This window comes from Phaeodactylum tricornutum, chromosome 28 (genome assembly GCF_000150955.2).
Source record: "Phaeodactylum tricornutum CCAP 1055/1 chromosome 28, whole genome shotgun sequence".
In the NCBI taxonomy this organism is placed as follows: domain Eukaryota; phylum Bacillariophyta; class Bacillariophyceae; order Surirellales; family Neidiaceae; genus Phaeodactylum; species Phaeodactylum tricornutum.
The window spans coordinates 38,376-64,816 of NC_011696.1; the positions used below are offsets into that span (position 1 = coordinate 38,376).

At 47.1% G+C, this 26,441-nt stretch overlaps 11 protein-coding genes across 11 annotated transcripts; 8 read left to right on the forward strand and 3 right to left on the reverse strand.

Moving 5' to 3' along the window:
- Positions 1-179: 179 nt before the first annotated feature.
- PHATRDRAFT_41130 (predicted protein) lies at positions 180-1,187 on the forward strand (the record flags this gene model as incomplete). Its single annotated transcript, XM_002185072.1, has 2 exons — positions 180-393; positions 487-1,187. 2 exons carry the CDS (start codon positions 180-182, stop codon positions 1,185-1,187), a joined length of 915 nt encoding a protein of 304 aa, XP_002185108.1.
- A 1,462-nt stretch (positions 1,188-2,649) lies between these two features.
- On the forward strand, positions 2,650-3,524 carry PHATRDRAFT_50224 (predicted protein). Its single transcript, XM_002185073.1, has 2 exons — positions 2,650-3,012; positions 3,142-3,524. Exons 1-2 carry the CDS (start codon positions 2,755-2,757, stop codon positions 3,286-3,288), a joined length of 405 nt encoding a protein of 134 aa, XP_002185109.1. The 5' UTR covers positions 2,650-2,754; the 3' UTR covers positions 3,289-3,524.
- A 1,680-nt stretch (positions 3,525-5,204) lies between these two features.
- On the forward strand, positions 5,205-5,783 carry PHATRDRAFT_16807 (predicted protein; the record flags this gene model as incomplete). The annotated part of the gene is made up of 1 exon (XM_002185074.1): positions 5,205-5,783. A coding segment is annotated over one exon (579 nt), but the record flags the coding sequence as incomplete, so codon positions are not given.
- A 1,350-nt stretch (positions 5,784-7,133) lies between these two features.
- Positions 7,134-7,816, forward strand: PHATRDRAFT_50226 (predicted protein; the record flags this gene model as incomplete). Its single annotated transcript, XM_002185075.1, has 2 exons — positions 7,134-7,373; positions 7,472-7,816. Coding segments are annotated over 2 exons (585 nt in total), but the record flags the coding sequence as incomplete, so codon positions are not given.
- On the forward strand, positions 7,814-10,993 carry PHATRDRAFT_16704 (predicted protein; the record flags this gene model as incomplete). The annotated part of the gene is made up of 2 exons (XM_002185076.1): positions 7,814-8,384; positions 8,427-10,993. 2 exons carry the CDS (start codon positions 7,814-7,816, stop codon positions 10,991-10,993), a joined length of 3,138 nt encoding a protein of 1,045 aa, XP_002185112.1.
- Positions 10,994-11,473: 480 nt separating this feature from the next.
- PHATRDRAFT_50228 (predicted protein) lies at positions 11,474-14,310 on the forward strand (the record flags this gene model as incomplete). Its single annotated transcript, XM_002185077.1, has 2 exons — positions 11,474-14,203; positions 14,278-14,310. The coding sequence occupies exons 1-2, from the start codon at positions 11,522-11,524 to the stop codon at positions 14,308-14,310; spliced, it is 2,715 nt and encodes a 904-aa protein (XP_002185113.1). The 5' UTR covers positions 11,474-11,521.
- A 186-nt stretch (positions 14,311-14,496) lies between these two features.
- On the reverse strand, positions 14,497-16,218 carry PHATRDRAFT_50229 (predicted protein). Its single transcript, XM_002185159.1, has one exon. It carries the CDS (start codon positions 16,130-16,132, stop codon positions 14,570-14,572), a length of 1,563 nt encoding a protein of 520 aa, XP_002185195.1. The 5' UTR covers positions 16,133-16,218; the 3' UTR covers positions 14,497-14,569.
- A 966-nt stretch (positions 16,219-17,184) lies between these two features.
- PHATRDRAFT_23862 (predicted protein) lies at positions 17,185-18,089 on the forward strand (the record flags this gene model as incomplete). The annotated part of the gene is made up of 1 exon (XM_002185078.1): positions 17,185-18,089. A coding segment is annotated over exon 1 (849 nt), but the record flags the coding sequence as incomplete, so codon positions are not given.
- Positions 18,090-18,450: 361 nt separating this feature from the next.
- On the reverse strand, positions 18,451-20,577 carry PHATRDRAFT_52685 (beta-glucan elicitor receptor; the record flags this gene model as incomplete). The annotated part of the gene is made up of 1 exon (XM_002185160.1): positions 18,451-20,577. The coding sequence occupies one exon, from the start codon at positions 20,575-20,577 to the stop codon at positions 18,451-18,453; it is 2,127 nt and encodes a 708-aa protein (XP_002185196.1).
- Positions 20,578-21,710: 1,133 nt separating this feature from the next.
- On the reverse strand, positions 21,711-23,985 carry PHATRDRAFT_23865 (predicted protein; the record flags this gene model as incomplete). The annotated part of the gene is made up of 2 exons (XM_002185161.1): positions 22,605-23,985; positions 21,711-22,533 (listed from the first exon to the last, which is right to left on the reverse strand). The coding sequence occupies exons 1-2, from the start codon at positions 23,942-23,944 to the stop codon at positions 21,711-21,713; spliced, it is 2,163 nt and encodes a 720-aa protein (XP_002185197.1). The 5' UTR covers positions 23,945-23,985.
- A 963-nt stretch (positions 23,986-24,948) lies between these two features.
- On the forward strand, positions 24,949-26,235 carry PHATRDRAFT_16803 (predicted protein; the record flags this gene model as incomplete). Its single annotated transcript, XM_002185079.1, has 1 exon — positions 24,949-26,235. One exon carries the CDS (start codon positions 24,949-24,951, stop codon positions 26,233-26,235), a length of 1,287 nt encoding a protein of 428 aa, XP_002185115.1.
- Positions 26,236-26,441: the final 206 nt, after the last annotated feature.

Consider the following 26,441-nt stretch of genomic DNA (forward strand, 5'->3'; position numbering starts at 1 on the left):
TACTATCGATCTTGCCAATTTATTTCTGTAGTACAATCGTACAAGTGAATCTCTTGATTTCACAATTTCGCAGAAGGAACATTGAAAAAGCCAAATCAAAGATGAACGTTGAAACTGAATCAGAAGTGGATATAGGTGTCGTTGATTTTGATGCTTGTGACAGTCCTTTGTCGACCAGAATGAGTACTACCGAGAATGATGGACCAAAAGCAGCTCGCGACTCTCCTCGAGGGCGAACAACAATAAAACTTGTTATTGGTCTTTTGTTACTTGGCTTTGTTGCCTTTGTCATCCTTGATTCACTAACAAACAGATACGTGCGTGACGGAATCGATTCATTCCTCGACTGGATTGAGGAGAATTCCGTTGAAGGAATCTTCCTTTTTGTGCTCGGTGCGTATGTATTGCGCGCTATTAGCAAGCTGCCTCTTGAAATATCACACATGGTCCAGGAAATGATCTCACTATGTCTTTTTGACTTTTTAGTTTACTTCGCTGCAACAATTTTGTTTATTCCCGGCTCAATTTTAACGCTTGGTGCTGGTTTCGTTTTCGCATCCTCCTTTGGCCTTGGACTGGGACTTGTTATTGGAGTGTTTGCTGTTTTTCTTGGAGCAAGCTTGGGCGCCACTGCATCTTTCTTTATTGGACGTTACTTGCTCCGGGACCAAGCAACAAAGCTGACGAAGAAGTACGCAGTTTTCGAGGCCTTGGACGTCGCTCTTCAAGAAAACGGCTTGAAGATTTTGGTCCTGCTTAGATTGTCTCCAATTGTTCCTTTCAATGCTATCAACTACATATGCGGTGTAACGGCTGTATCAATTCGCGATTACATCCTGGCACTGTTTGCTATTTTACCTGGTACAACCTTGTACGTGTTTCTCGGCGCTTCAGCTGGAAGTCTTAGTGATAGTGCTTCAAGTGGCGACGACTCTACTGTTACAATCACTGTAGTAGTCCTCGGAATTGTCTTGGGTTTTATTGCCATTTGGATTTCAGCACGTTACGCGAGAAAGGAACTGAACAGGGTTCTTGAACAAAGACGTGCAGAATCTGAGCAGTCCGAGGAAACAGCTGAGAGTAATATTGAACAAGGTGTGGTGAATCATCCTCGAGATAGAGATTTGGACTGTTCTGAGTGTGAACAAGTTGGGGATGTCGGACCAGTGGAACTGTCGATCAAATGACACGGTCAATTGACTGTAAAGGAAACCGCAATAGTTATTGAATTTTCGGATCGGGCTGACTGCATACAGTACATTAACTTTTCTCAATTTATATAAGTATTTTGACTTACGACAGTTTGCGAAAACTTATATCTTTGTGTTTTGAGAAACGCTGCTATTGCGGACGATGATCAAAATATGATTTACAGTCGATGATACTCATACAATCAAAGCCGCCAGGAACGCGGTCATGGAGGAAGGTAATTTTCCTGACCGAGTACAGCCAGACAAGCTATCTCTGAGCTCGACACATGTTCTGACTGTTAGTGCAGGTCAACTTCATCCTAAACTTCGATTACTTCATTAAATTAGCATGTGCGACAGAAAATTCGAAGTCAATGTTTTCGATTCATGCCAATTTACATGAAACAGTTCACTGGTCACCTTTCATTGTTGTGGTCTGTTGTAAAACACCAAATGACTTCCTATCCAGTCTTTCAGCTAGACTTTAAGTAATAATAATAATGAGAAAATTCGCCGAAGGGGATGAGGAAAAGCGTAAAACTGCTAAAGGGGACAGAACGTGTTCAGTCTAAGTAGCTTCATTTGTAGTCAGTATATCTATAAGTATTCAAACCATTTAAAGTAACAACATCGTGAATTTGCCTCAGAGGTGCCGACCGTTGCCGGTCAATTACCAAACAGCAGTTACTCACTGTCACCTCAGCTTTTTTTGGACAACTCTGAAAATGGCTATGGCTCCAGCTTCCAATCCATAGGATCCGCAAGAAGGCTGCTGAGCCCGAAAGTCAATCCAATCTGCACCGTATGGTAGATTTGAACTCTCGTTTGCTTCTTTTCAGAGTTCTCATGTTCTTATTTCCCTCTGTGAAAAGCAAAAATCTGCCGACAAATGTATGGCCCCGACAGGGAAATATGCACTTCCATCCCAAATGACTACAATGAGCTGGAATATTGAAGTTCCTAAGCGTCATCTGTCGATTTCCACTATTTGCGGTTCAATCCATTAGCACGCATCGTTTTGGGGAACAATCCGGCCCACTGGAGAGGTTTGCTACCGAAACAAACTCGTTTCCTTTTGGTTTTCCTCGGACCCCCCCCCCTCGATAAGTATCTTGGCAGGAAACGTCGGCTTCTGTGACAAAATCTTTGCCTATAGTTTGAATACTTAACACGTTCTGTCCTCTTTTACATTAGAAGTTTTTCACGTTTTTCCATCCCCTTTACATTAGCAAATTTTCTCATTGGTTGTTGTGCGGTTAAATGTTAAGTGTCACGGTCTAGAATTTCTCAAATATTCATGGGTGCGTGTAGCGAGGGCACTGTGAGAACACACTGCACAATAGGCTTCTGATATCAGTTCTTTTTCGGACATTGGTGGCCATCTGGATCGAAGGGCACGAGCAAAAAACCGAACCAAAGTGAAATGGAGTCAAGCATCATGACACTCATGAATCATAAAAACGAAAGGCGTCACTGTCTCCTCCACTTACTCATTGTCTTTCGCCATTTCAGGTTTCTCGAAGGGAAAATTAAACTGGCCTGTAAACTGTGATTATTAAAGGCCATGTGGAATCTCGTTTTATTACTCTCCTTGGTACCGACTCCTCATGCGTGGGTACCAACCCGCTCAAACACGCGTCGGATCGCGTTGTCGACAAAGATCATGGCCCTACCGATGGACGATCTCGCTAAAACCGGCGACGAGCAGAACCCATGCTGGGAAGATCTTTATGATGACGACTGTGTAATGAGCAACGCCGCAGCCGCCAATTTTGTTGCGAGTAAATGGATCAAAGGATTGCCTTGTGGGCAGGGACTTGAGGTTCGTTCATGGCAGTTTTTTGTACCAGCTCCAAGCTGAGAATATACGACGTCACTTGGGGTCTAATGTAAATGAATTGTCTTTTGCTTACACTAATTTGATTTAATGGCTTATTTTTTTGGTGCACAGGACTGCGATATGCCTGAAGATCTAACGTTACCCGAGACAAGACCTGAAGCTGGCGTTGACCATGTTGATGTCATGGAGTTTCTTGGTCTACATAGGGCAGAAGGGATCAACAATGATAAAAATAGAGGCTCTTTTTTGCAGCCGTGAATAAGATGAGAATTGGATCCAGTTGAGCCTTGTAGTAAAGACAATCATTGCATCAACAAAACCGCTTCTATTGATTGTATTGTGGACATTGGCTGCAATGTGACCGTACTCCACTTGCTCACGGAATACATTCTCTGAGATGAGCCATATCTTTTGCTGACTTTATAAAGAGAGATTTCTGTGTGTAATTAGAAAACCCCTACGGCAAGCATCCAGATGGGGTTGTTATGAGTTTTATGTTTCCGACTTGTGTCAGCGTACAAACGTATTTACGTTCCTTTGGTTCCTCATGCACGCTTCTAGCCCATTATCGTTGCAGTTTTCTAATAGTAACCTCCCTCTTTAGAGTAAGAGAGCTTGCCGCTACAGCAAAATAATTCTGCTGTCTCTTACATTGCCAGTACCAAGCCATCACTATTCGCAAAAAAGGGTGTGCGGTACATCATGAACAATTTTTTTGGCAGGACGATCATTCCGCTTCGGTTGGGCGCCAACCGCGTGGCATACGCGACTTCTGTGCCTTCTCTGATTTCGAACCGTTGCGCCAAAATTAACTCTCTTCCTCGTTCTGTCGATGGGCAGGGAATTATTTTTTCCATTGGGAAGAACTCATCTAGAATAAACTTACTGAGGCTTCGCCGGCTATCGGACAAACCAAACCCTCGCCAAGACGTTGAAAAAATCATTCGTGTAGCAAAGACAAATAAAACGTCGGAGCCGAAGACGTTCTACGGAAAATTTCTGGGTCCAAAGCAGATGCCAGAACGCAACACGGCAGCATGGTACAGAGAAATGCTTCTAATTTGCACCGTATTTGGTATAACGGGTTCGTCAACGATGCTTTTGGTAAGTTTTGGATATTCAAATAGCAGATGTTTTCATCCAACATGTAAGTTGAATATAGTCTGACCTCTATTTTATCGACGATTCGTAGGTCAGGCCTGCTGTAAAAGAAGTGCTTGGCATTCAAGGAACGTTCAAAGATGGGCCTTGGTCTTACAGAATCTGCTCCATTGTCATTATGAGTCCAATTTATGCAACGCTTCTAGTTGTTGTGGGAACCCTCTTTGGAAGACACGCTTACTTTCGTCATTTTGCGGTCAAGATATTCAGCCGTTTCGGGCTCCCGCCCGAGATTTTGGATAGACATTTTCACCAGACCAAGACAAGCTTTCGCAAATGGTAGACACTATGACTATTTTAACGTGGGCGCGTTACCTTTGTGTAGCTCTTCAGATTTGTCTCATACAGCCCTTTTCCATGTCGAAAATTGAACAATAGGTGCAGATGCTCTATGGTCCTTAGGCTAGAGCAGTTCTGCTTGTAGCTCGTTTGTTGATTTTACATTGCCTTCCGTTAGCTTCCGAAGTGTAAAAAACATGAAGCGTTGGTATCGATTGAGGGTTGGGGTTCGGTTTCGCTGACAGTGACGCACAGTTATTGAAATTGCCTCTTTCGTCTGGCTTTTGCGGAGTAACTTTGATATACTTTTGGTCGATTCCATTGCTCTCGCAGTAACCACGGCACGCCAGTTTGCTCCCATAAGATCTCTCGCTGGGGGCGACGCGATGAGGGGAAAGCCTGTATCCCGACCAATCGCGCTAGGGCGTCTATATTCGGGTTTCGCAACGGCAGCTATAGCAATCTTTTTGAGACCAAGGCCAGTCTTTGCCAATAGACAATCTCAGAGGCTACTTTACATTGCCTTTCTCACATCTGAGTCGCTCCACCGAGACTGTAAGATAAATTGGCTTGCGTCGAGAGGTGTATCTGCTATCTCATTTGGTATGGATGGAACAAAGGAAATAGGAGCAGAGAATTGGATCGACATGCTGCCTCTGGAAAATGGCTCTCATCGATCGGCGAAAGTTCGGGTTCCTAAAGCATCGTATGAGCCGGATGCTTCAAAAGACTCATTTGACAAGGCTGGCTTTCGCAATCGTCTTGAGGCAACGGTCACTGCTTGTCGGGAAATGGGAAAGTCAAGCTTATGGATGCAGGTTCCTATGTCTCGGGCTTCACTCATTGAGGATATGAACGAATTTGGACTGAGATTCCACCATGTTAATGGCGATGATGTCATTCTTAACGTTTGGTTAAAGGATAGTGAATCCAAGATACCAGAGTTTGCTACGCACAATGTAGGAGTTGGAGCAGTTGTCGTGAACTCGAGGAACGAGATCCTTTGTGTGAGAGAGCTGCGAAATAATTACATGAAATGGAAAACGCCTACAGGGCTCTCCGATCTCGGCGAGCAAATCGATGACGCCGCCTGTCGTGAAGTCTTGGAGGAAACTGGAATTCAAACGAGATTTCACAGTTTGCTAGGTTTTCGTCAAACGCACGGACTAGCGCACGGCCGCTCTGATCTTTTCTTTGTTTGTCGTCTTGATCCGCTTGAAGAATTTGATTGCAAGGGTGACCTCCTGATACCGACACCAGTGCCGCAGACCGACGAGATTCAGTCAGTAGAGTGGGTCCCGCTCGAGGAATATCGAAGGATGGTAAATGGTGAAGACGGTAGTGGTGTTGGTCACCCCATGATGAAACATGTAATAGAAGTCTTCGATGCAGGTCGCCGTATAGAAAAGACTGTTGTCAGCAGCGTCATTCCCGGCCGTAAACCAAACTCTGTGTATTTTCCGGTAGAAAATAACAAAAACAGATAATGAAGGATATACATTTTTTCAGAAAGCATGAATTTACATAAGATATTACCTATACATACGCACACTTCCTTGGCAGATGGAAAAGGGACCCTTGGCCGCGACTCCAGGTCCAGAAACACCACCTCCCACCGCTCTTCCTCGCATTTAGCGGGCACGCTGGCGCATCTTACGACGCTTACGGCGAAGACGACGCATGCGCTTCTTGCGCCACTTGCGACGCATACCGGCCTGGACTTCGAGACCAAGTGCGAGTTCGTCTTCTTCGCTCACACCGTTTCGCTCCAGAGATCCAAATTCGAGGATTTTGCTTCCGAAAGAAAGACGAATCTGGTCGGCGGGGACGAATTCCTTATTCTCAATCATGGCCTTGAGAGACTCGACCGAAGTGGCGGAGTCAACCTCGTACGAGGTAGTTCCGATAAAAATCTGCATGACAAATAACTTTTGGGACAACTGGTTGCTCGGACCTAACGAGAGACAAAAAGGATGAGAGCGGTGCACAAGTAAAAATCAGTGCAGCGAATCGACGATGGAAGCCTTCGTTTCTAGCAACGCAATAAAGCTGCGGTGTGGATCCGCGGTTGTTTCCAGCCAAGCCGATAACCTGAGGGGCGTTTCCACAAATAACGTTCCTCGCGGGATCTACCGATCCTCATCAAATCCCTCCCGACGCAAACCTTCTCACACATGTTTGCCGTCCTGCATCCCACTAATCCTTCACGGGAACCAACCAAGTCATCCATTACGGTTGATCGTACCTTGCGAAAGGGAACAGACTGCAGTTATGGGAGAAGCGACTTCCGTCTTGATTTTTCATTCTCAATTCGGTGGTCCGTACGATTGACTCGTGAGTTTCCACCACAGACAACATCTCGTTGAATTCTACGTGCATATATAGTACCAGAGTAACACAGCCCAATCCCTGAACGGTCATGTTTTATTTTACTTAAAACAAACCGTTTTTCACGTCCTACAGCAATTGTTTCCTGTAAGCGAAACAAAACAATAAAACAATTGACAGTAAAAAACAAAAAGCACCAGCGGTATTCATTGGAGAGACGGAGCGAACAGCCAGAGATAACAAAGAGCGCACACTAGAAATACGTTTGTGCTCTGCTTCTCCATCAATTGTATCACAGCCAGCCACTTACTGTGAAGACAACGCCATTCTAAAGAATGGCCCCCGTCGAAGAAAAGAAGGAGACGTTCGATGTTCGCGGCGGAATCCGTTTCGGAGCAGGCGTAGCTTACACGGACGAGTACGGGGGTCCGACGCCATCCGCGGAGAGCGACGATTACGTTGCCGAGCTTCCCACAGAGGAAGAAGAGCGAGCCATGATTCTTGGGCAGGAAGAATTGATGGATGAAGGGAGAGCCCTTCATCACCCCAGTACCATGTCGGCGCTCCGTAAACAGGTACGTGGGCAAACCCTTGTCGGCTGGAATAGTCGCGCCTGCTTTGCTCTCCCGGGACGCGCCTCTCAACACACAGTTTCTCCTTACTTTTTGTTCAGGGAGAAGCGGGCGAAAACGAAGACCCATTCACCAATCACGAATCGGGATCTGGGTTAGTGAACACCAGAATTTCGGATCGCGAATCGTCGTACCAATCGCGGAGAAACAATCGCTTGATTCTAGAAGATGGTGTTTCGTTTAAGGACGCCATGAAGCAAGCAAATATCGAAAAGGAACGCGACGAGCTTGTTCGGGAGGTTCAAAAAAGTCTAAAAGAAAACGACGACCTAACGCGTCAGGAGCTTGGGGAGACGGCTTCGACACGGCGTCGAAAGCGAAGATGGGACACTAGTGGTTCGGAGGATAACGAAGCTCCAACAACAGTTGCACCGGACACGGCGATGGTTTCCGATACCGAATCGGTTGCCAGCGCAAAAAATAAGTGGGACGATGTCATATCCACGGGAGCTTCGTCACGTCGAAGGAAAAGATGGGACGAAACTCCTGTGATGGCGGCGTCATCATCAGTAGCAGCCACGCCTCTTGTCACGACCGGGTGTCGATCAAAATGGGACGAGACTCCTGTATTGGCTTCAGGTGGCGTAGGAGTGATAAAGACCCCTACGCTTGCTGGCGCTCGGAACCGTTGGGATGCAACTCCGTTGTCTACACAGCCTTTGGCAGGTGCGTCGCAAACTCCCATGGGAACGCCGCTAGATAAAGCAATGTTGTTGGAGCGAGAAATGGAATCAAGAAACAGACCATGGACTGAAGGTGCTTTGGACGCAATTCTTCCTTCTGAAGCATACAACATTGTTCGTCCACCGTCAACCTACATTCCTCTCCGGACACCCGGTCGAAAGCTCCTGGCTACACCCACGCCGATGTCGATGACCCCTGCGGGCTTCCAGATGGAAGTGCCCGCTGAGCAGCGCATAGACGCGTCAGTTCAAGATATTCGAGAGGCGTACGGTATCCCTTTGGCCCCGACTGCCGACGAGACGGGTGCTGTAGGATCATTACCATATATTAAACCCGAGGACATGCAGTACTTTGGGCGGCTTGCCGAGGAAGTCAACGAAGACGATATATCAAAGGATGAGTTGAAGGAACGTCAAATTATGACAATGCTGTTGAAAATCAAGAGTGGCACGCCCCCTCAACGAAAGACAGCTATGCGACAGATTACGGACAAAGCGCGCTCCTTCGGCGCAGGTCCTCTGTTTAATCAGATACTTCCACTTTTGATGAGTCCAGCTTTAGAAGATCAGGAGAGGCATTTGCTTGTCAAAGTTATCGACCGGGTCTTGTATAAGCTTGACGACTTGGTACGTCCTTATGTTCACCGGATTCTCGCTGTGATTGAACCGTTGCTAATCGACGAAGACTACTATGCCCGTGTCGAAGGTCGGGAGATTATCAGCAATTTAGCGAAGGCTGCAGGACTTGCTACGATGATTGCTACGATGAGACCGGATATCGACAGTCCCGATGAGTACGTCCGAAACACGACTTCACGTGCATTCGCGGTAGTGGCAAGTGCCCTTGGTGTTCCGGCCCTGCTGCCTTTCCTAAAGGCTGTCTGTCAATCACGAAAATCCTGGCAGGCGCGCCATACGGGCATAAAAATTGTGCAGCAAATAGCTTTGCTCATGGGCGTTGCTGTGCTCCCCTACCTGAGAGAGTTGGTCGAGATAGTCAGCCATGGTCTTGTTGATGATATGCAGAAGGTTCGGATTGTCACAGCATTAACCTGCGCAGCTTTAGCGGAAGCCGCTCATCCGTACGGAATCGAGAGTTTTGATCCTGTAATTCGCCCGCTCTGGAAAGGTACTATGGAGCAACACGGAAAGGCCCTCGCTGCTTTTCTCAAAGCTGTTGGCTTCGTGATTCCTCTCATGGAAGAGAACTACGCTAGTCACTACACCCGGCTCGTCATGCCCATTCTTATTCGTGAATTTCACTCCCCCGATGAAGAAATGAAAAGGATTGTGCTCAAGGTTATCGAACAGTGCGTTGCCACGGCTGGGGTCGAACCTGACTATATTCGCACAGAGATCCTGCCCGAGTTTTTCCGAAACTTTTGGATCCGCCGTATGGCACTAGATCGTCGCAACTACAACCAAGTTATTGAAACCACCGAAGAATTGGCAAACAAGGTTGGTTGCTCTGATATAATCATTCGTATCGTGGATGATCTCAAGGATGACTCAGAACCTTACCGACGGATGGTGATGGAAACTTTAAAAAGAGTCTTGAACAATTTAGGCGCTAGTGATATTGACGAACGCCTGGAGGAACGGCTCATCGACGGTATTCTATATGCCTTCCAGGAGCAAGCTGTGGACGCCAGTAGTACGGGTTCTAATTCTTTTGGCAGGGAAAGCCAAGTGATGCTGGAGGGCTTCGGAACTGTTGTAAACGCTCTCGGCGAGCGATGCAAGCCATATCTTAAGCAAATTGCCGGTACCATCAAATGGCGACTCAACAATAAGGCGGCATCTGTTCGTATGCAAGCTGCTGATCTTATCGGACGAATCGCAGTTGTGATGAAGGCCTGTGGCGAAGACCAATTGATGGGGCATCTGGGCGTTGTCCTTTACGAATATCTTGGTGAAGAATACCCGGAAGTGCTGGGATCTATCCTGGGTGCTCTTCGCGCCATTGTGAATGTCATTGGGATGACAAAGATGACCCCACCTATCCGCGACTTGCTTCCGCGTTTGACACCGATTCTGCGGAATCGCCATGAAAAAGTGCAAGAGAATGTCATTGATCTGGTCGGCCGTATTGGGGACCGTGGTGCAGAGTTTGTGTCGGCTAAGGAGTGGATGCGTATCTGTTTTGAGCTACTTGAAATGTTGAAGGCCCATAAGAAGGCCATTCGACGTGCTGCAGTTAGTACGTTTGGTTTCATTGCGAAGGCAATCGGTCCGCAGGATGTGCTGCATACTCTCTTGAACAACTTGAAAGTACAGGATCGGCAGATGCGCGTCTGCACGACTGTCGCCATTGCTATCGTTGCAGAAACGTGTGGGCCATTTACAGTCTTACCCGCTTTGATGAACGAATACCGTGTTCCGGAACTCAATATACAAAATGGTGTATTGAAATCTTTGAGCTTCGTCTTTGAATACATCGGGGATATGGGTAAGGACTACGTCTACGCTGTTACCCCGCTCTTAGAAGATGCCTTGATGGAGCGCGACCCTGTGCATCGTCAAACGGCATGCTCCATCGTGAAACATCTTTCACTCGGCGTTGTTGGCTTGGGATGCGAAGATGCACTACTTCATTTGTTCAATTACGTCTGGCCAAACATTTTCGAAGAAAGCCCTCACGTTATCCAAGCAGTGTTTGATGCAGTACAAGCACTCATGGTGGCATTGGGACCCAACGTAATCTTGGCCTACACAATCCAGGGGCTCTATCACCCCGCACGGCGCGTACGGGATACATATTGGCGTGTATTTAACATGCTCTACATTTACAATGCCGATGCTCTCGTAGCGGGGTACCCTTCCATGAGGGACGAAGGTGGAAACACTTACAAGCGCACTTCTCTTGAACTCTTTATTTAATTCGAGCACATTAAAAAATTGAATCTAGTTTTGTCGGGACGTAGAGCTATTTTAAATGGCGAGGCAGGGTCTCGATAAGATACGGAGGGGAAACTTCATACGAGGCAAAGCGATCCGTCCGATGCTACTATCTATTTCTTGTATCGCAAGTTAGCATTGATCTCAAACTGCTATACAGCGTCTCTGACTTTGAATAGCTGGCAGTTTTTTCCTTTCAGAATCGAGCTGACTGCGAGGGTAATTTGGCTAGTTTTTCTCGGATCTGTATGTTTGAAAACTTATAGAGGAACAACCTAATTGTAAATTGTAAGACCCGCTACGACATACGAGCAAAGACAGACATAGCAAGCACGGAACACACACCCCCCAGCATGATTTCGAACAGAGGCAGTCGGTTGCTCGGCGAATTATCTGTAAGAGAAGAAAGTAACAGTAAGCAATCTCGAGGGTTGAAACATATCATCTCTATGATTTGAAGTGCACAAGAATCGCACTGGACTCTTGTAGCAAAGATTGTGCTGAGGTGCAATGTCGACTTCCAAGCAAATAACACCAAACCCTTTGGCGAGAACGCCCACGGCTGCTCCCAGCCAAGACGGAGCCACGGTGCCTTTCTCAAACACACCGAGTGTTTCCAATGTAAAGACGACAAGAGAAACTTCGACACCAACGGATCCATTGGACGCCTCTCAGAGTATGGGAACTACGTCATCTGCATCACACTCAGCATCACATATGGAACCAACAGATCAAGCGGTTTTGAATTATCTCAAGAACAAGGGTCTGGGATCGGCTGTAATGGAATTGACAAACTTACTGAAACGAGATACTACCACAGCAAATGAAACATCCTCCGCCACCCCCGTCGCCAAATCGACACGGGAACGTCTCGCCGAGGATGACGTCGTGGTGCGTACGCAGCGCCATTTGTTGACCAAGTCCACGGGGGGTGGGTACGGGTACGATCGGGATGCGGCGTGGCCAGTTGTACAGTGGGGCATTCCGGATAGCACTTCAACTGCCGGTAGAGCAAAGAAGGCAATGGGAGCTGAAGAAGCCCAAGCTTACTTGGACGCTTTTTGTCGTTTACAACTCTGGGTGCTGTCGTTACCCGAGTCTTCCGGCGACGGTACCGTTGTAACGCCTTACGAAAATCCTTTGGAACGAGCGCAAAACCTGCTGCAGGCTGATCAGTCAGTTTCTTTAAAATCAGTGATCCAGGAGCTCGCCAAGCCGGCTACAGCGACTTCTAGTGATAGCGCTTCCGATGATTTGTTTCAGTTGCCTCCATCGGTAAAGCCTGAGTTGCTTGCTGTTACCTTTGCATTGCTTGTGCACACTTACTGTGAACTACTGGAGTTTGGTATGGAGAGTACCGCACATGTACTTCGAGATGCATTTACTCCCATATACGAGCCGCTGTACCCGTCGGAATATCGTGATTTAAAGGAGTGTGTGACAACCGAAGACATGATGCGCCTCAACTCTCACAATTCGCAGCATATGGAAGCGCTGGCTAATTTGAAGTCTATTCTCGTACAAGTTGCTTCTTTTCAGATTCGCCAAGAGGAACTTAAGACTTCCGCGGCGGTTAGTAACGGAAGTTTAGACCAGCAGCAACAATCTGCCAAAGACAACAAAATTGCCGAATACGATCGGAATATCAATCTTCTGAAAGCTAAGTACAATGAACTCTCTCAACGGGCCAGTGTGGCATTTGATAAAATGATCAATTTGCCCTTTTTGCGTCGCGCCCGAGCTGTTCGCTGGCAACTGACGCTGTCAACCCACGCATATAGTATGTTCGCTTCGTTTCTGGTTTCGGAGGAATCGATGTTGGCCATGAGTGCTTTGTTACAAACAAAATGCGAACTGCATGTTGAACGCAGAGATCCTTTACCGTTTACACCGTCATGCGTCATGGACGATCGACGAAAAAAAGACAAGCAAGGCGTGGCGCGATTGGATTTGCACGATTTGCAAATTCAGTGGGCGGCACCTGCTCTAAAGTCCAAGCAAGATGAACTCATCGTCACTGAGCTTCCTTTTCCACGATACCACATGCAGAGCGAGTACGAGAACGAACGCGCCGCGATGAGAGACAGACGAGCTGTTGAGTTCAATCGAGCTTTGCTTGTAAATGGCTTTCGTCGCCTCGAAGCTTTAGAACGCAAGCGCGAGTTTGAATCTTTGCCAACTCTCTCCAAAAAGCGAGCCTTTGAAGGAGACTCGGATACTTTTAGCGCCAAGGCTTTGCAGCCTACCATTTTGTTGACGTCGCTAAGCGCTAGTGGGTCAGGTCCCATCCTTCGGTCGACCTCAACTGCAAGTGGGTCTCGTAGTAATGCTTACACCGATGTTTCCTCCATATGGAACGAAGCTGGTATTGGCCTCTGTTGTTCAAAGATCTGTCCACCAGACGGTCGTCGAGTTGCTGTTGGATGTGATGATTCATCGGTGCGTATCTGGGACGTTATGGACAGCAATGCAGAGCCTTACCAGGTGTTACTTGGTCATAAAAACGGTTTCCCCGTTTTTGATTTGGACTGGAATCGGGATGGACGGGCTTTACTCAGTGCGGGAGGTGACGGCTCAATCCGACTTTGGGATACGGTGGCCTCAGGTCCCTTTGGCGATTCTATTGGACCTCCAGATTCCTTGCAATCGGGCAAGCAGACTTCAATATCTTCATCAGAGGCGAATGGAACAAATAAAAATTCCAAAGGTGTATCGAAACTTACGGAGCTCTCGATGGCTGCTGAGGCTGATATGAGCGTCCCTGGATCTCATCGTGAACCTACTCACCGAAACAACGGAGTTGCCTTGGCTGTATACCGCGGTCACACACCCTCAACACCTATTTGGTCCGTGTCCTTCTCCCCATCGGGATATTATTTTTGTTCCGCTGGCGGTGACGCTACAGCTCGTTTATGGACGACCGACAGATCTATTCCCGTCCGTCTGTTTTGCGGGCATACGAACGCAAACGTAAATTGTGTCGAGTGGCATCCGAACTGCAACTACGTCATAACTGGGAGCGACGATTGTACCGTTAGGCTTTGGGATATTCAATCGGGGCGCACGGTGCGTTTATTGACGGGATGTGCTGCCGGTGTAAACGAAGTAAAGATTTCACCCAGTGGGCAATATGCCGCCGGTGCGGACTTCAAAGGCATTGTGCATCTGTGGGATTTGGGGTCTGGCAAGAAAGTAACTGAGTTTCGGTCACAAAAGCCAGCGACAAAGAGTCTAGTTCATTCTATGATACATTGCATGAGTTTTAGTCCTTGCGGAACTGGCTTGGCTACGGGGGGTGATGATTGTTGCGTGCGCGTGTGGGACGTTCGCAGTGCTGCGTTGGAAAAAAAACTCAACAGCACTCCTCACAAATCATTTCCTACAAGGCGAACGCTGTTGATGGACTTACAGTTTACCAAACGCAACCTTCTTCTCGCGGTGGGCAAATATGTGACCCCAGTGCCGTTGGCACAATTAGACTAAAACACGTCTTGAGCATCCCATTTACAGTATCAATTTAATTTGTGACAATAAGTGATGTATCTGATTCGCTCTCAGTCAACAGTAATGCAACGCATCATGCGATACTGCGCCCACGCATAGTTCCTGGAACGCATTTTCCAGGCATCGAGCTATCTCTGCGTAGCTTGCTACCATTAGGCTCTTCCCATCCCGAGACGACAAAACAATCTTTTCTTCATCTGCGCCATCAAGCTTGTTCAACGCTGATATGACGTGCCCTAAATCCATAACTGGATAGCCACCACCATCAGCTTGGTGAAAGACGTAATCACGAAATAGCGTCAGAGCATAGCAATCTCCCGACTGCGCCCATCTTCGATTTGGGCCAAATTCGGGTCGTTCATTCACGTAACTTAGTTTCAGCAAGATTCGTAACATCCGGCTTGAATCGTACTCTGCGGATAGCGCTCGTTCCATGCGATCAAAGGACTGATAAGCTGCATCTTGCTCATCGAAAGCCCGTTGAGCGACAACTCTACTTACGTCAAGAATCGACGGCGGCTGAGGTGTACTCCTGATCAATGTCATGGCTAAATTGTGTAAGTCTGGCGAGTAGTTCTGTGCCAAGAATTGTTCACATGATCCTACCGTTTCCATGTCGGTGGAATGGGTGATTTCGGTACCTGACGCTAGTGAGAGAATCAACCTTCCAAGATCCCGAACATCATGTCGCTGCAGGTCGGCCACCTTTTTGCGCGCTTCAAACTCCAGAACGTCTGCAATGCCCAAACAGTTCAAACGCACACGCAGCCGACTTGCAGCCGAATCCGTATTCGATAAGATGTGATGAAGTTGCAAAGTACGAGCGGCCAAATTTCTTCCGTGAATTGTTCGTAAAGCCGACACAAGTTGGGAGATACAACTCCACAGGACGCACTCCGACAACGGACCCCCGAGGCGTTCCTTGAGACTACGCGCTCCAGGTATGTACTGGTGCACAAAGAACACAGCACGTTGGGCCATAAAGCATTGGTAAAAGGGTGCAATGCCGGGATGTTCTTGTACAACTGCGACACTGGTCCATCGGTCTGATACGGTGGAGGCTATTTTGGGTGACACACACCTCACATTGTCGAAACGGCGCAGACAGTAAGCATTGCCGTCTTCTCTGGAAGTGACATGGAAAGTTGCCGATGGATAACCGAACGAGGAGCGTCCCCGTTGGGAGATATCGTCTAGACAGTAGGCGTTACAATAAGGTAAAGGGACTGCCTTCTGCCGCTGGTCATCGGGGTCCATTTGCCTACAGCTCTCTAAAGAAATATCTCTGTAATGTCGCCACAAATCGTCTCCTAATCCCAGAGTTTGCAAGGCCCGGAAGCTTGGCATCGGAGAAGGGAAAGGCCCTGTTGGAACTGTCGTTTCAAACCTCGCGGAGGAATTTGCCGCATCCAATGTATATTCCCTCACCGACGAAGGGATATTCGCTTCACGCGCAGCAGGCTTGGTCGACGAGGCGATCCATCCTTGGCCTGGTACAAATTCCTTGACAACCTTGGCGTTTAACTGTACATCAGAATCGTTGTCTGCATTTCCGCTTGGCTTCCATTCTGCCGCCGTAGTGGAGAGCTTCCCGAATTGCGAGTTGAAGTCGTCCATAGTTACTTTTGTAAGTCAGGGATCTTGCTTCAACTTTTGCAAACTTTGCTAGTCTTCGATTAATCAGACAAGCAAAAAATCGACGATCACGAGGATACCAAGAATAGCTGCAGCAATTTGACTCGCACTTGAACAAATGGTGATACGAAATTACTGGCATTCATTTTCACAGTCAGTATCACTTTTTCAAAGTTCTGATGGGACTTTGGGTTGCGTACCTGGTACTTTACCTGTCTGACGCGCGGTGGGTATTTGTACAGCAGAGGTTTTGATGCTAGATTGCAGGTAGTCAATGTCCGTTTGGGTTTGTCGTCTGTCGGCGACCGAAGTCAACTTCAGACACAATGTCCACGGTAACAAATTCCGTGAACTACCGGTACTTCACCTTCACAGTTAGGTGACCGAAGTGTAGCGAGATAGCTGATGGCGGTTGATTTGGAGAAATAGAATGATCGTCGAAACCACCGCTAAAATCAGACCTTCACCGTCAGTCTTCTGACTGTCAGCTATCGACACTGGGTAATTTCTATAAAGCTCTTTACTTTTTCATCGCGTACAGGTATGGGTACTCCGGGAAGGACTCGAAATAGTTTCGCGATTAGAGCAAATTCTATAGTGTTTGGTGGATGTGCTTTCCATCCGACCTTAACGCATCTCACATTTGTCACGTGAGAGGAATATCCATGGCAAAATTGACCATTAATATTGCTGCCACAACAAACAACCCATCCGACAAGACTTTTCAACCATCACCGCAACAACGATTCGAACCGGAATGACAAAATTCGTTCGATTATGGAGAAAAACTGGACTCAGCCGAATATCGTCTTTTCCCACCGCTACAATCCATAACCTAGAAAGTTGTGCGAACCCTATTGCGCGTCGGATCGAAGTGTCGAAGCTACAAAGGAGATGCATACTTTCATCTGCCGTTACACTGCGCATCAATACGATGATGAAGCGACACGAAGAAATCATGGAAGAAATGAAAAGTGCAGGTCATACATCACCAGGTCTCGGAAAGGAGCTCTCTTCCTTGTCCACAGTTTATTCTTTACAAAAACAACGTGCTAATCTCGACGAAGAGGAAATTGCGTTGCAGGAACTCATGGACGAAGCGTCGACAATTGCGGACAAAGACATGCAACGAGAATGCGAAAACGAGCTTCAGCGGGTGGATCGAGAGCGTGCAGTGTTGGAAGGCTTGATCGTGGATGCCGTCCTACCGGAAGACGAGGATGACTATGAAAGTGACGCGATTATTGAAATTCGCGCGGGCACAGGAGGAGATGAAGCCTCTTTATTCGCAAGCGAGCTGTTAGAAGCATACCAAAAAGCAGCAATGGCGATACGATGGAAAGTGGAGGTACTAGCTGAGAGTAGAACTGATATCGGCGGTATTCGAGAAGCTTCCATTTCAATCTCTGGGAATGCATCCTTTCGTTTACCCGCCACTGACTCCGAACGCGAGGATTCCGGGCCACTGCTTGGGCCATATGGAGCATTTAAGTTCGAAAGCGGAGTACATCGTGTGCAACGGGTCCCCATCAACGATTCCCGAATTCACACCAGCGCGTGTTCAATTGCCGTTTTACCATTCGTCTCCAGCATATCTAACGAAAAAGAATTGCTCCCAATGTCCGAGTTGCGCATTGAAACTATGCGGTCATCCGGTGCCGGGGGGCAGCACGTCAACACCACCGACAGTGCCGTACGTATCACGCATTTACCGACTGGGATAACGGCTGCCATTCAGGACGAACGTAGCCAGCATAAGAACAAGGCAAAGGCCCTAAAACTGATAACTGCACGCGTGCGTGACCGGCAACGAACCGATGCCCAACTTGCTAGAGGAGAACTGCGCAGCAATCTTATGGGTGGAGGCGATCGCAGCGAACGAATTCGGACGTATAATTATCCTCAAGATCGCATAACGGACCATCGCTGCAAAGTATCCAAAACAGGAATTTCCGCTATGTTAAATGATGGTGAGAATGGCATCGTGGTATTTTACTTACCCCTGCTCAAAGCTATGCATCGTGAAGAACTGTTAGAACAACTGGAAGACGATCGGTAGTCTTCATTTAATCTTCATTTTCCAATCCGTTCACAGAAATTTCCCGTTCAAGCTAGCTTTGCTCTTTCGGCAGCCACGGGTCATATCACAATTCGCATCGTCTTGACAGTGAGTAAAGGAGGTGTGAAGATTGTTTGTTCCTTTTAAAAAACAAGATGTGTATTGTCTAGTATTTACATTACATCCGTTTTCACGAGAAAGTACAGATATTCTCCATTTCACTGTGAAGATACGTTTTCAACTAGGCCATAGACGCAGAAGGAGGGTGGAGTTTGCTGAGGCCGTAAAAGTTGTATCCAGCTATTACGAGAGTGTCGTTCTGCTGAGTCCACTCTCGGTAGAGTCTCGAAGCCTCAACATAGCATTCCATCATATTCCCAACATTTGCCCGTTGCAGATGGATGTTTCCAATTAAGTTCAGAAGCTTGCCAACGGCAACATAGCTCTTGCCCTCTTTAGTTCGCTCAATTTCCAGAGCCTCGCTAAAATAATGCAGCGCTTCGTCCAATTCACCGCGTTGTTGGTAAACTAAACCCAAATGCTGCAAAGTCAGAATAACGTCGTGGTGTTTTTCACCCAGTGAATGACGCTCCACGCGAAGGGTTTCTTTGTATAGTCTTATCGCAAAATCGTCTTCGCCAGTTTCGAGGTAGATAGTCGCAATATTGTACCACAAGATTGCAACGTCACGATGATCGGGTCCAAGAATATTCCGGCGAATTCTGAGGCTGTCTGTAAAGCAGTTTTTGGCCAATCCGTATACGCCTTGATTGAAAAGAACGAGCCCTATGGAGTTGAGCGTTGATGCCACATCAGCATTTTCGTCTGATTCGTAGTGGTCTCGTTGGATTCGAAGCGCTTCCTGATATAAATCAAACGCCGAGCTGTATGATTTCAATTGATATTGCATCAAGCCCATACTGGATAAAGTACTGGCTACGGCGAGATTATTAGGGCCGTACGCTTTCATCTGCAGCTCGTGCACTTCAGTGTACTTCACCAAAGCAGCTGCGAAATGCCCACGGTGACGATGAATCTGAGCAATATTCATTAACGTGACCATAATGTGGGGATGATGTGGATCCAGTAAAATTTGTTCGATCTTGAGTCCTTCATTGTAGTATTGCAATGCTGTGTCGAGATCTTGCATTTCATAGTACAAGTTGCCCAGTTTGTTGATCGTCGAGGCCAATTCGGGATGGTGATTACCGAGAGCGATGCGTCCGGTCCGGAGGGCTTCTTCATACATGGAACGTGCCTTATCAAGTTGTCCACGACCGTGATGGATCTCCGCCATGCACTTTAGGATAATAGCGACGTCGCGGTGGTTCGATCCCAAATGAAATCCGGCTAACTTAAGAAATTCACTGTAGTAGACCATTGCTTCGTCTAGATCACCTCGTTGATGCAAAGTCTGTCCGGTGTTACACATTGTCGCTGCTAGATCAATTGACTTCTCTCCAAGTACTTTGCGTCGGATTAACAGAGCCTCTTTGTATACAGCAAGCGCGCAGTCATAGTTGCCCTCCAAATAATGCACGCGACCAATATTGTTCAAGACCGTGGCGACTTCACTGGATTGGCTACAAAGCTGGGAACGAAAAATTTTTAGACTCTCCTTGAACATATTGAGCGCATCTTTCGTTTCCGCGTATTCGTCGTGGAATAAAAGGACTGCCATGCAGTTGTTCGTGGCCGCGGCGCTTAAATCACCAAGTCCAGCTGAGTTGATAATAGCCAAGGCCTTTTTGTAACAAGTCATAGCCTCCTCGTTGCGACCCAGACGATAGTGGCAGTGCCCTAAGTTATGCTGAATCTTGACCGATATTGGAACAGCTTTAAGGTCATGAGATACCAAAGTGACTCTTACCAGCGCAAGCTCAAACCAACGACGCGCTTCGAAATATTTTCCTCTACGAACGTGCGTTTGCCCAACATTGTAAAGGAGCGTTCCGGAGCGAACAGACTCGGTAAGCGACTCATCGAGTGGTAACGCCTCGGAATAAACGTACATGCCCTCGTCGTATTCTTGGCGTTGATATATGTACAGCATGGTCGTCTTTGAGGTGTCGTTACTACTTGCAGTACCGTCTATTTCTGATGTAGATGAAGGCTGAATTTCAATGTCGGAAGAGGGAGGTTTCATTTGTTTTGAGGAGGCTCTGGTCGCGGAATCGAGAGACGCACAGGGTTTTCTTCCATCCACCTGGCCTAGTGCTTGCGAAAAGTAGCGTTCAGCTTCATCTTCTCGTCCACTGAGCATGTTGCGGATACCTGTTTGGTTCAAAAGGCAAATTTCTTCAGTCGAGGAAGCGACTGATCTCGATCGTTTATAGGGCCGCTCATTGGTTTCTTGTCGCTCCGTCATACTCGCAAAGGAGCTATTCGTTACTGATTGTGTGTGATTCATCTTCTCTGCGGTTTTGACGTGATTGGTTTTGCGGAAAATGAAGGTATTTTCCAAACACACCGGCGGAGGACCTGACGGAGATTATCCGCGACCAACGCTACTGGTGAACTTTCGATGCTCTATCCGGTTTTGTTGCGCTGGTATTTTCACACGGATGCGTGGAAGTAATTGATTCATCTGATCTACTTTTTCCGAGGAAGTGCACCTCAATAAGTGTAAATTGCTGAGTATTGTTTTTTTGTTAAGAGATGACTTCTGATATTGCTCCTATTTATATATTGCTAACCAGTAACTTCCAGCTGATTCGCTCCGATCGCTCGCGGTCACTAATTTCTCTGGCATGTTCGATCCCGCTTTCCACCCTGTCAATTTTTCTTTTGGCTAACTGTAAGAATGAAAACGAGTAATGATGTGACACTTTTGATTCACGCAATGCAATGCTCAGAAAACACACATATTTCGAATCCCAAATGAAAATTTATATGGAAACCTGATTCTCTCGATCCATGTTTATGCAAAACCTAACTAGTGCGACGTTGTGAAACCTGATGAGTTTCTGACGGTAAGGAAGTAGTATATAAGTTCATCATTGTGATATATAGAATTTGGAAAAAATCAGGAGAGCTTTAAGTGATGGCAGAAATGGAGCTTCAGTTTCCGGCATTGACTGGAAATTTGCGAATTCTCATTTCACGACTGGAAATTTGTACTCGTAGCAGATCCACGTTTGGATTCGATAGCGTCCTTGGGTATCTATCCTACCATCCACTTTTCGCCTTCTTTTCTCCGACCCAGTGAAAATATATAGGACTTGGTATTCTGTGTTTCGTTTGTCATCCTTTCTGCACCACTTTCGACGCTGTAACAGCTGTTAATTTTTGCTAGGGACCACTGCTTGATTGCTAGCAGTGAGTTGGTTATGTCTTTGTAGGAGGCTGTTTCTCGAATTAGTTCTATGGTTTCGAATCGCAGCTAGCCTTTAGGGAGCAGGGCTGACGTCGGATCGAGCTTTCTCACTTCCAGGATGCAAAATGAGGGAGCGTCTTCGCGATCACTGTATATCGCCGGCACGCGGCCATTCTGATGATTAACTATGTTTTACGACGTGAATGAGCAAGTCTGGCATACGCTTGTTCAAGCTCTGCCTTTGCCTCGCATTCAGGAAAGTTCTCAAGATCGAAGTAGTGTGGTGCCATAGAAACTAACCAATCGATATTGGTTACAGTCACGGTTCGAATAAAATTCCTTGTCGTCAACGCAAACTCCTCGAATAAGACCCAATCTGGTCGTGAAATCACAACTGAGCTTGGATGGAGAGCAACCAATTGGTTGTCTTTCGCTGTCAAATAATCTCCTGACCTTTGGCGATAAGCTACATGCATGAACATCCCAGCAGTCAACGCGCGTCGAATATCGGTAAAAGCAAACGAGCCGTCTCCTTTTCTATCCGAAGAAACAAGAGGTAAATCGAGCTTCCTCATAATACCCAAAAGTTGTTGCCGCACATTGTAGGCGTTCTGCATCGCCCTATCGTTGACAAAGTTATCCCAGCACCACTGCCTCCTATCTCGATCAGGAATTGCTTCATATGCCGCATAAACATTTAGCATTGTAATATGGTCGCTGTCAGGGTGAGAAAACTGTGCTTTGGCGGCATCAGCAGCTTTGGCAGCTTCTCGCGGGCGCATGAATACTTGCGGCACACTCAAGCACGCAACAATGGAAACAATTTCAGCCGAGCATCCAAACTCAGGGCTGGTTATAATGAGTTTGGAAAGCTGAGGGTCCAGCGGTAATTCACTCATCTGGTACCCCAAATCTGTTAGTTCGCCTTCGTCGTCCAAAGCTCCAAGGTAGTTCAGAAGCTCCAATGCTCTCATTAAAGTTTCCGGGGCAGGTGGGTCCATGAAGTCACTGGAAAGAAGTCGAATAGGTATTGTGAGAACAAATCATTCAGATTCCGACTACCGCACAAAAATACGTACAAGTGAACAAGATCATCGATGCCAAGTTTCTTTAGTGTAAGAACCACATTGCTCATTTTTGATCGAAGAATTTCAGGGTATGTTGTCTCTTGTAAATCCTCGTGAAAGCTCTTCTCAGTGTACAGTCGAAAACATTTTCCGGGTCTTGTTCGTCCCGCTCGACCGGCACGTTGCCTAGCACTCGCGCGAGAAATAGGCGATACGAGAAGGGATTCGACACGGATGCGGGGGTTGTATACCTTTTGCTTCGAAAAACCAGGATCTACCACGTAAACGATTCCATCAATGGTCAGAGATGTTTCGGCAATGTTGGTGCTGACCACCACTTTTCGTCCGGAAGGTCCACCGGGAACGCGCGGTAAGGGAGCCCTCTCGAAGATCTTCCGTTGTTGCTGCGGTGGCAATGAAGAATATAGTGGATATACCACTAACTCCGGTAAGTCCTTTCCCATAGCTCCCGCTTTCTCCCGCATTTCTTCGCAGGCCTGCTCAATTTCTTGTTCTCCCGTGAGAAAAACCAGAATATCTCCTGGACCTTCACATTCATGAATATGCATGGTCGTACGAACGGCAGCTTCCACGTAATTTGCTTCCGGTTTTGACGTATAAAAAACTTCCACTGGATGCGTTCGTCCAGGCACCTTCATGAGTGGAGCGCCGTGAAAATACTCTTGAAATTTTTCGGCGTCCAATGTAGCAGACATAATCACCACCTTGAGCTCCCCATACTTGGATCCCGGTATTCTCTTTGGCAATACCTCCATCAAGAGTCCCATTAGGACATCCGTCGAGAGGGTCCGTTCGTGAGCTTCGTCTAGGACGATGCAAGAATATCTCTTTAGCAAAGGATCCGACATGGCCTCTCGCAAAAGCATACCGTCCGTTACGTATTTCAGCACTGTCTTAACCGGATCACTGACATCTTCAAAGCGAATGGTGTAGCCAACTTCTTGACCTAATTCCACATCCATTTCTTCTGCCACACGTTGCGCGATACTCGTGGCGGCCACACGTCGTGGCTGCGTACAAGCAATTGAGGTTTCTCCTGGTGTGACGAAACCAGCTTCTAAAATGAACTGGGGAATCTGCGTCGTCTTTCCGGAACCAGTCTGACCTTCCACAACAACAATTTGATTATTCTTGACAGCTTCTACCAGATTATCTCTGAACAAGTAGACGGGAAGTGTTTGCCGAGTTTCGAGGATGGAGAGGTAGCGAGCCGAATAAGGAGCTCCAGTCCATGGATTGATATTATTTGGCGTCTCACATTTGCTGCGCTTATTGGTGGAAGCTTCCCGGGATGATTCTCCCAAATCAATCCTTTGCTTTCGACTCATCATCCCGTCTCTACTGTACTCTTCCTCCGACAGAAATCAATGTCCTAACAATACTAAAATTTGTCAAGCTCCTGCTTCGGATTCCTTTGGGTCCATTTGGCCATAGGACGAAGAAAGCAGTGGCTCGGAGGCAGGGCAGGACCAACGTGCAAACAGCAACCGACCACCTGCCTTGTCGGTGAACGACAAGATACGACGACATCTATGAGATATCATACATAATAGATAAACGTCAGACTGATGTTCGAACCGATAAAGGATCACACGTGAATAGGAATAGATAAGGTTGGACTTATATTAAATGTAAATTGATTATGTCACATCACTCCTAGGGTGAACCGGTTGACGGATTGCCCGGCAGATTTTTAGCCAATTCTATGATCTCTCGAAATCGAGAGGAGAAAAACTGCATAACGCCCTTTTTCTTCGAGGAACGAAGCAAATTATCGGCTGGCATCATGGCCTCGCTTTTGGTCTATCGAACGAAAAAGTTGTTGCGCATACCGGTGTCCCCATCAAAGCTAGGAGTAAGAGAGTACCATGGGGGAAAGCAAACACTCGAATCCTGTAACGTTCGATCTCGAAGATTCGTCCAACCGGATCGTATTGGCTCGCGACTGCCGTCCCGTTGGGGAGCTTCCAAAGAAGTCTTTCAACGAACGTCTGCTTATTCGACTATGGCGTTTTGGGATCCGCTAAAGTTCTCCAATCAAGACCTATACAAAAGTCAGCGTTGCGACTCCTGGAGTGAACCCAAATCAACCACAGTTCTCGCATACAGCAATGTTGATACTGATACTCCGGGTCATTATCTCCGCCGCTTAGTTGCATGGATTCGACAGCTTTTGCAGTCTTGTTGGAATACTACCGTTTTAACTGCACGAGGGACTGAGGTTGCTCTTAGGCTCTCACCCTTGGCAATTTTGACGCCAGCATCAATCTTGTCGGCAAGGTTTTTGTCGCACAGCGTCGTCTCCGATGCAAGCTGGTGGTACTTTACCAGCGCCATGCAATCGCTGGGTCCGGCCTTTGTAAAACTCTGCCAATGGGTGGCAACTCGGCGCGATATTTTTCCTCCGCACGTATGTGATCGTCTGTCTAGTTTACACGATCGTGGCATTCCACATTCGTGGAAATACACCGATCAAATATTGAGAGAATCATTCGGGAGTGGTTATGAAACTCGTGGCTTAAAGGTAGACAGCCAAAGCGTAATTGGTTGTGGATCAGCTGCGCAAGTGTATAGCGGCACGTTGTCAACTACGCTGAAAGATGGAACGGAGGAAAGAACGCCCGTTGCCATCAAGGTTTTGCACCCTCGCTTTGCTCAGTTGGTGGAACGAGACTTATGGTTTATGCAATCAATTGCAGATCTAGTGCACAGTTTGCCCTTTCAACATATCAAAATGGTGAATCTACCGCGAGCTACGCAAAACTTTGGCGCAGTATTACAGCGACAAGCCGACCTGCGGATAGAAGGGAATAATTTGAAAACATTTCGGAACAACTTTTACAGAAATCGAGAAGATGAATACAACTCTGCCATACTTTTCCCCAAGCCAGTGGACGAGTGGACGACAAGGACAATCTTGGTTGAGGATTTAGTCCGAGATGCGACTCCGATTTCGGACTACTTGCGGGATTCGTCGGATTCAGGGAAAGAAATACGGAAGGAGTTGGCTGGACCTTTGCTACGTGGCTTTCTCAAGATGGTCTTTCTTGACAATTTTGTACATTGTGACTTGCATCCTGGCAATGTGCTTATTCAAACGTCGCAGGTTAAGCCAGAACCACCGACATTTCTTGGATTTCCTCTTAATCCCTTCTCGGACACGGGAGAGAAATTTGAAATAAAGCGAAGTATTGTCTTTCTGGATGCTGGTATCGCCACGTCTCTAAGTTCAAATGATCAGCGTAACCTGAAAGACCTCTTCCGTGCCGTCATTACCAATGACGGCGAGCGAGCAGGACGTCTTATGGTGGAACGAGCCAAATTTGAGCGTTGTAGCCTAGTGGAAGGCGGAGTCGACGCGTTTGCAGGTGGGATTCAGGAACTGGTTTCGGAATTTCACGATAGGCGAAAAGAAGGGTTGACACTTGGAGCTGTGCGTATTGGATCACTCCTTAGCCGCGTGCTGGATCTCTGTCGCGTGCATGGAGTGGAAATTGATCCGGCCATGGCAAGCATTGTTATTAGCACACTGGTTTTGGAAGGTTTGGGACGGTCATTGGAGCCCAGCCTGAATTTGATTGACTTTGCTCTTCCATTCGTACTAGGTCGAGGACGTGTATAGCCTTGCTCACAGTAATGAGAACGAGTTTGTTCAGATCAATATTTCGTTATCACCGCTCTTTTGCTACCATTAGTAATCTAATGTTAGCCACGTTGATCTTTTGTGAAATTTCGTCAGAACCCGTTTCTTAGTCACGGTTGGTGACGGCTTCGACAACCACACATCGCAAACTTATCGTTTCGCATTCTCACAAACAAGGCTTGGTT

Bases quoted from the DNA above. Each gene is read 5' to 3' on its own strand.
- PHATRDRAFT_50224 (XM_002185073.1), top strand. From the start codon at position 2,755: ATGTGGAATCTCGTTTTATTACTCTCCTTGGTACCGACTCCTCATGCG. The intron at 3,013-3,141 runs GTTCGTTCATGG...TTTGGTGCACAG, and splicing joins CTTGTGGGCAGGGACTTGAG to GACTGCGATATGCCTGAAGA.
- PHATRDRAFT_50229 (XM_002185159.1), bottom strand. From the start codon at position 16,132: ATGGACGACTTCAACTCGCAATTCGGGAAGCTCTCCACTACGGCGGCA.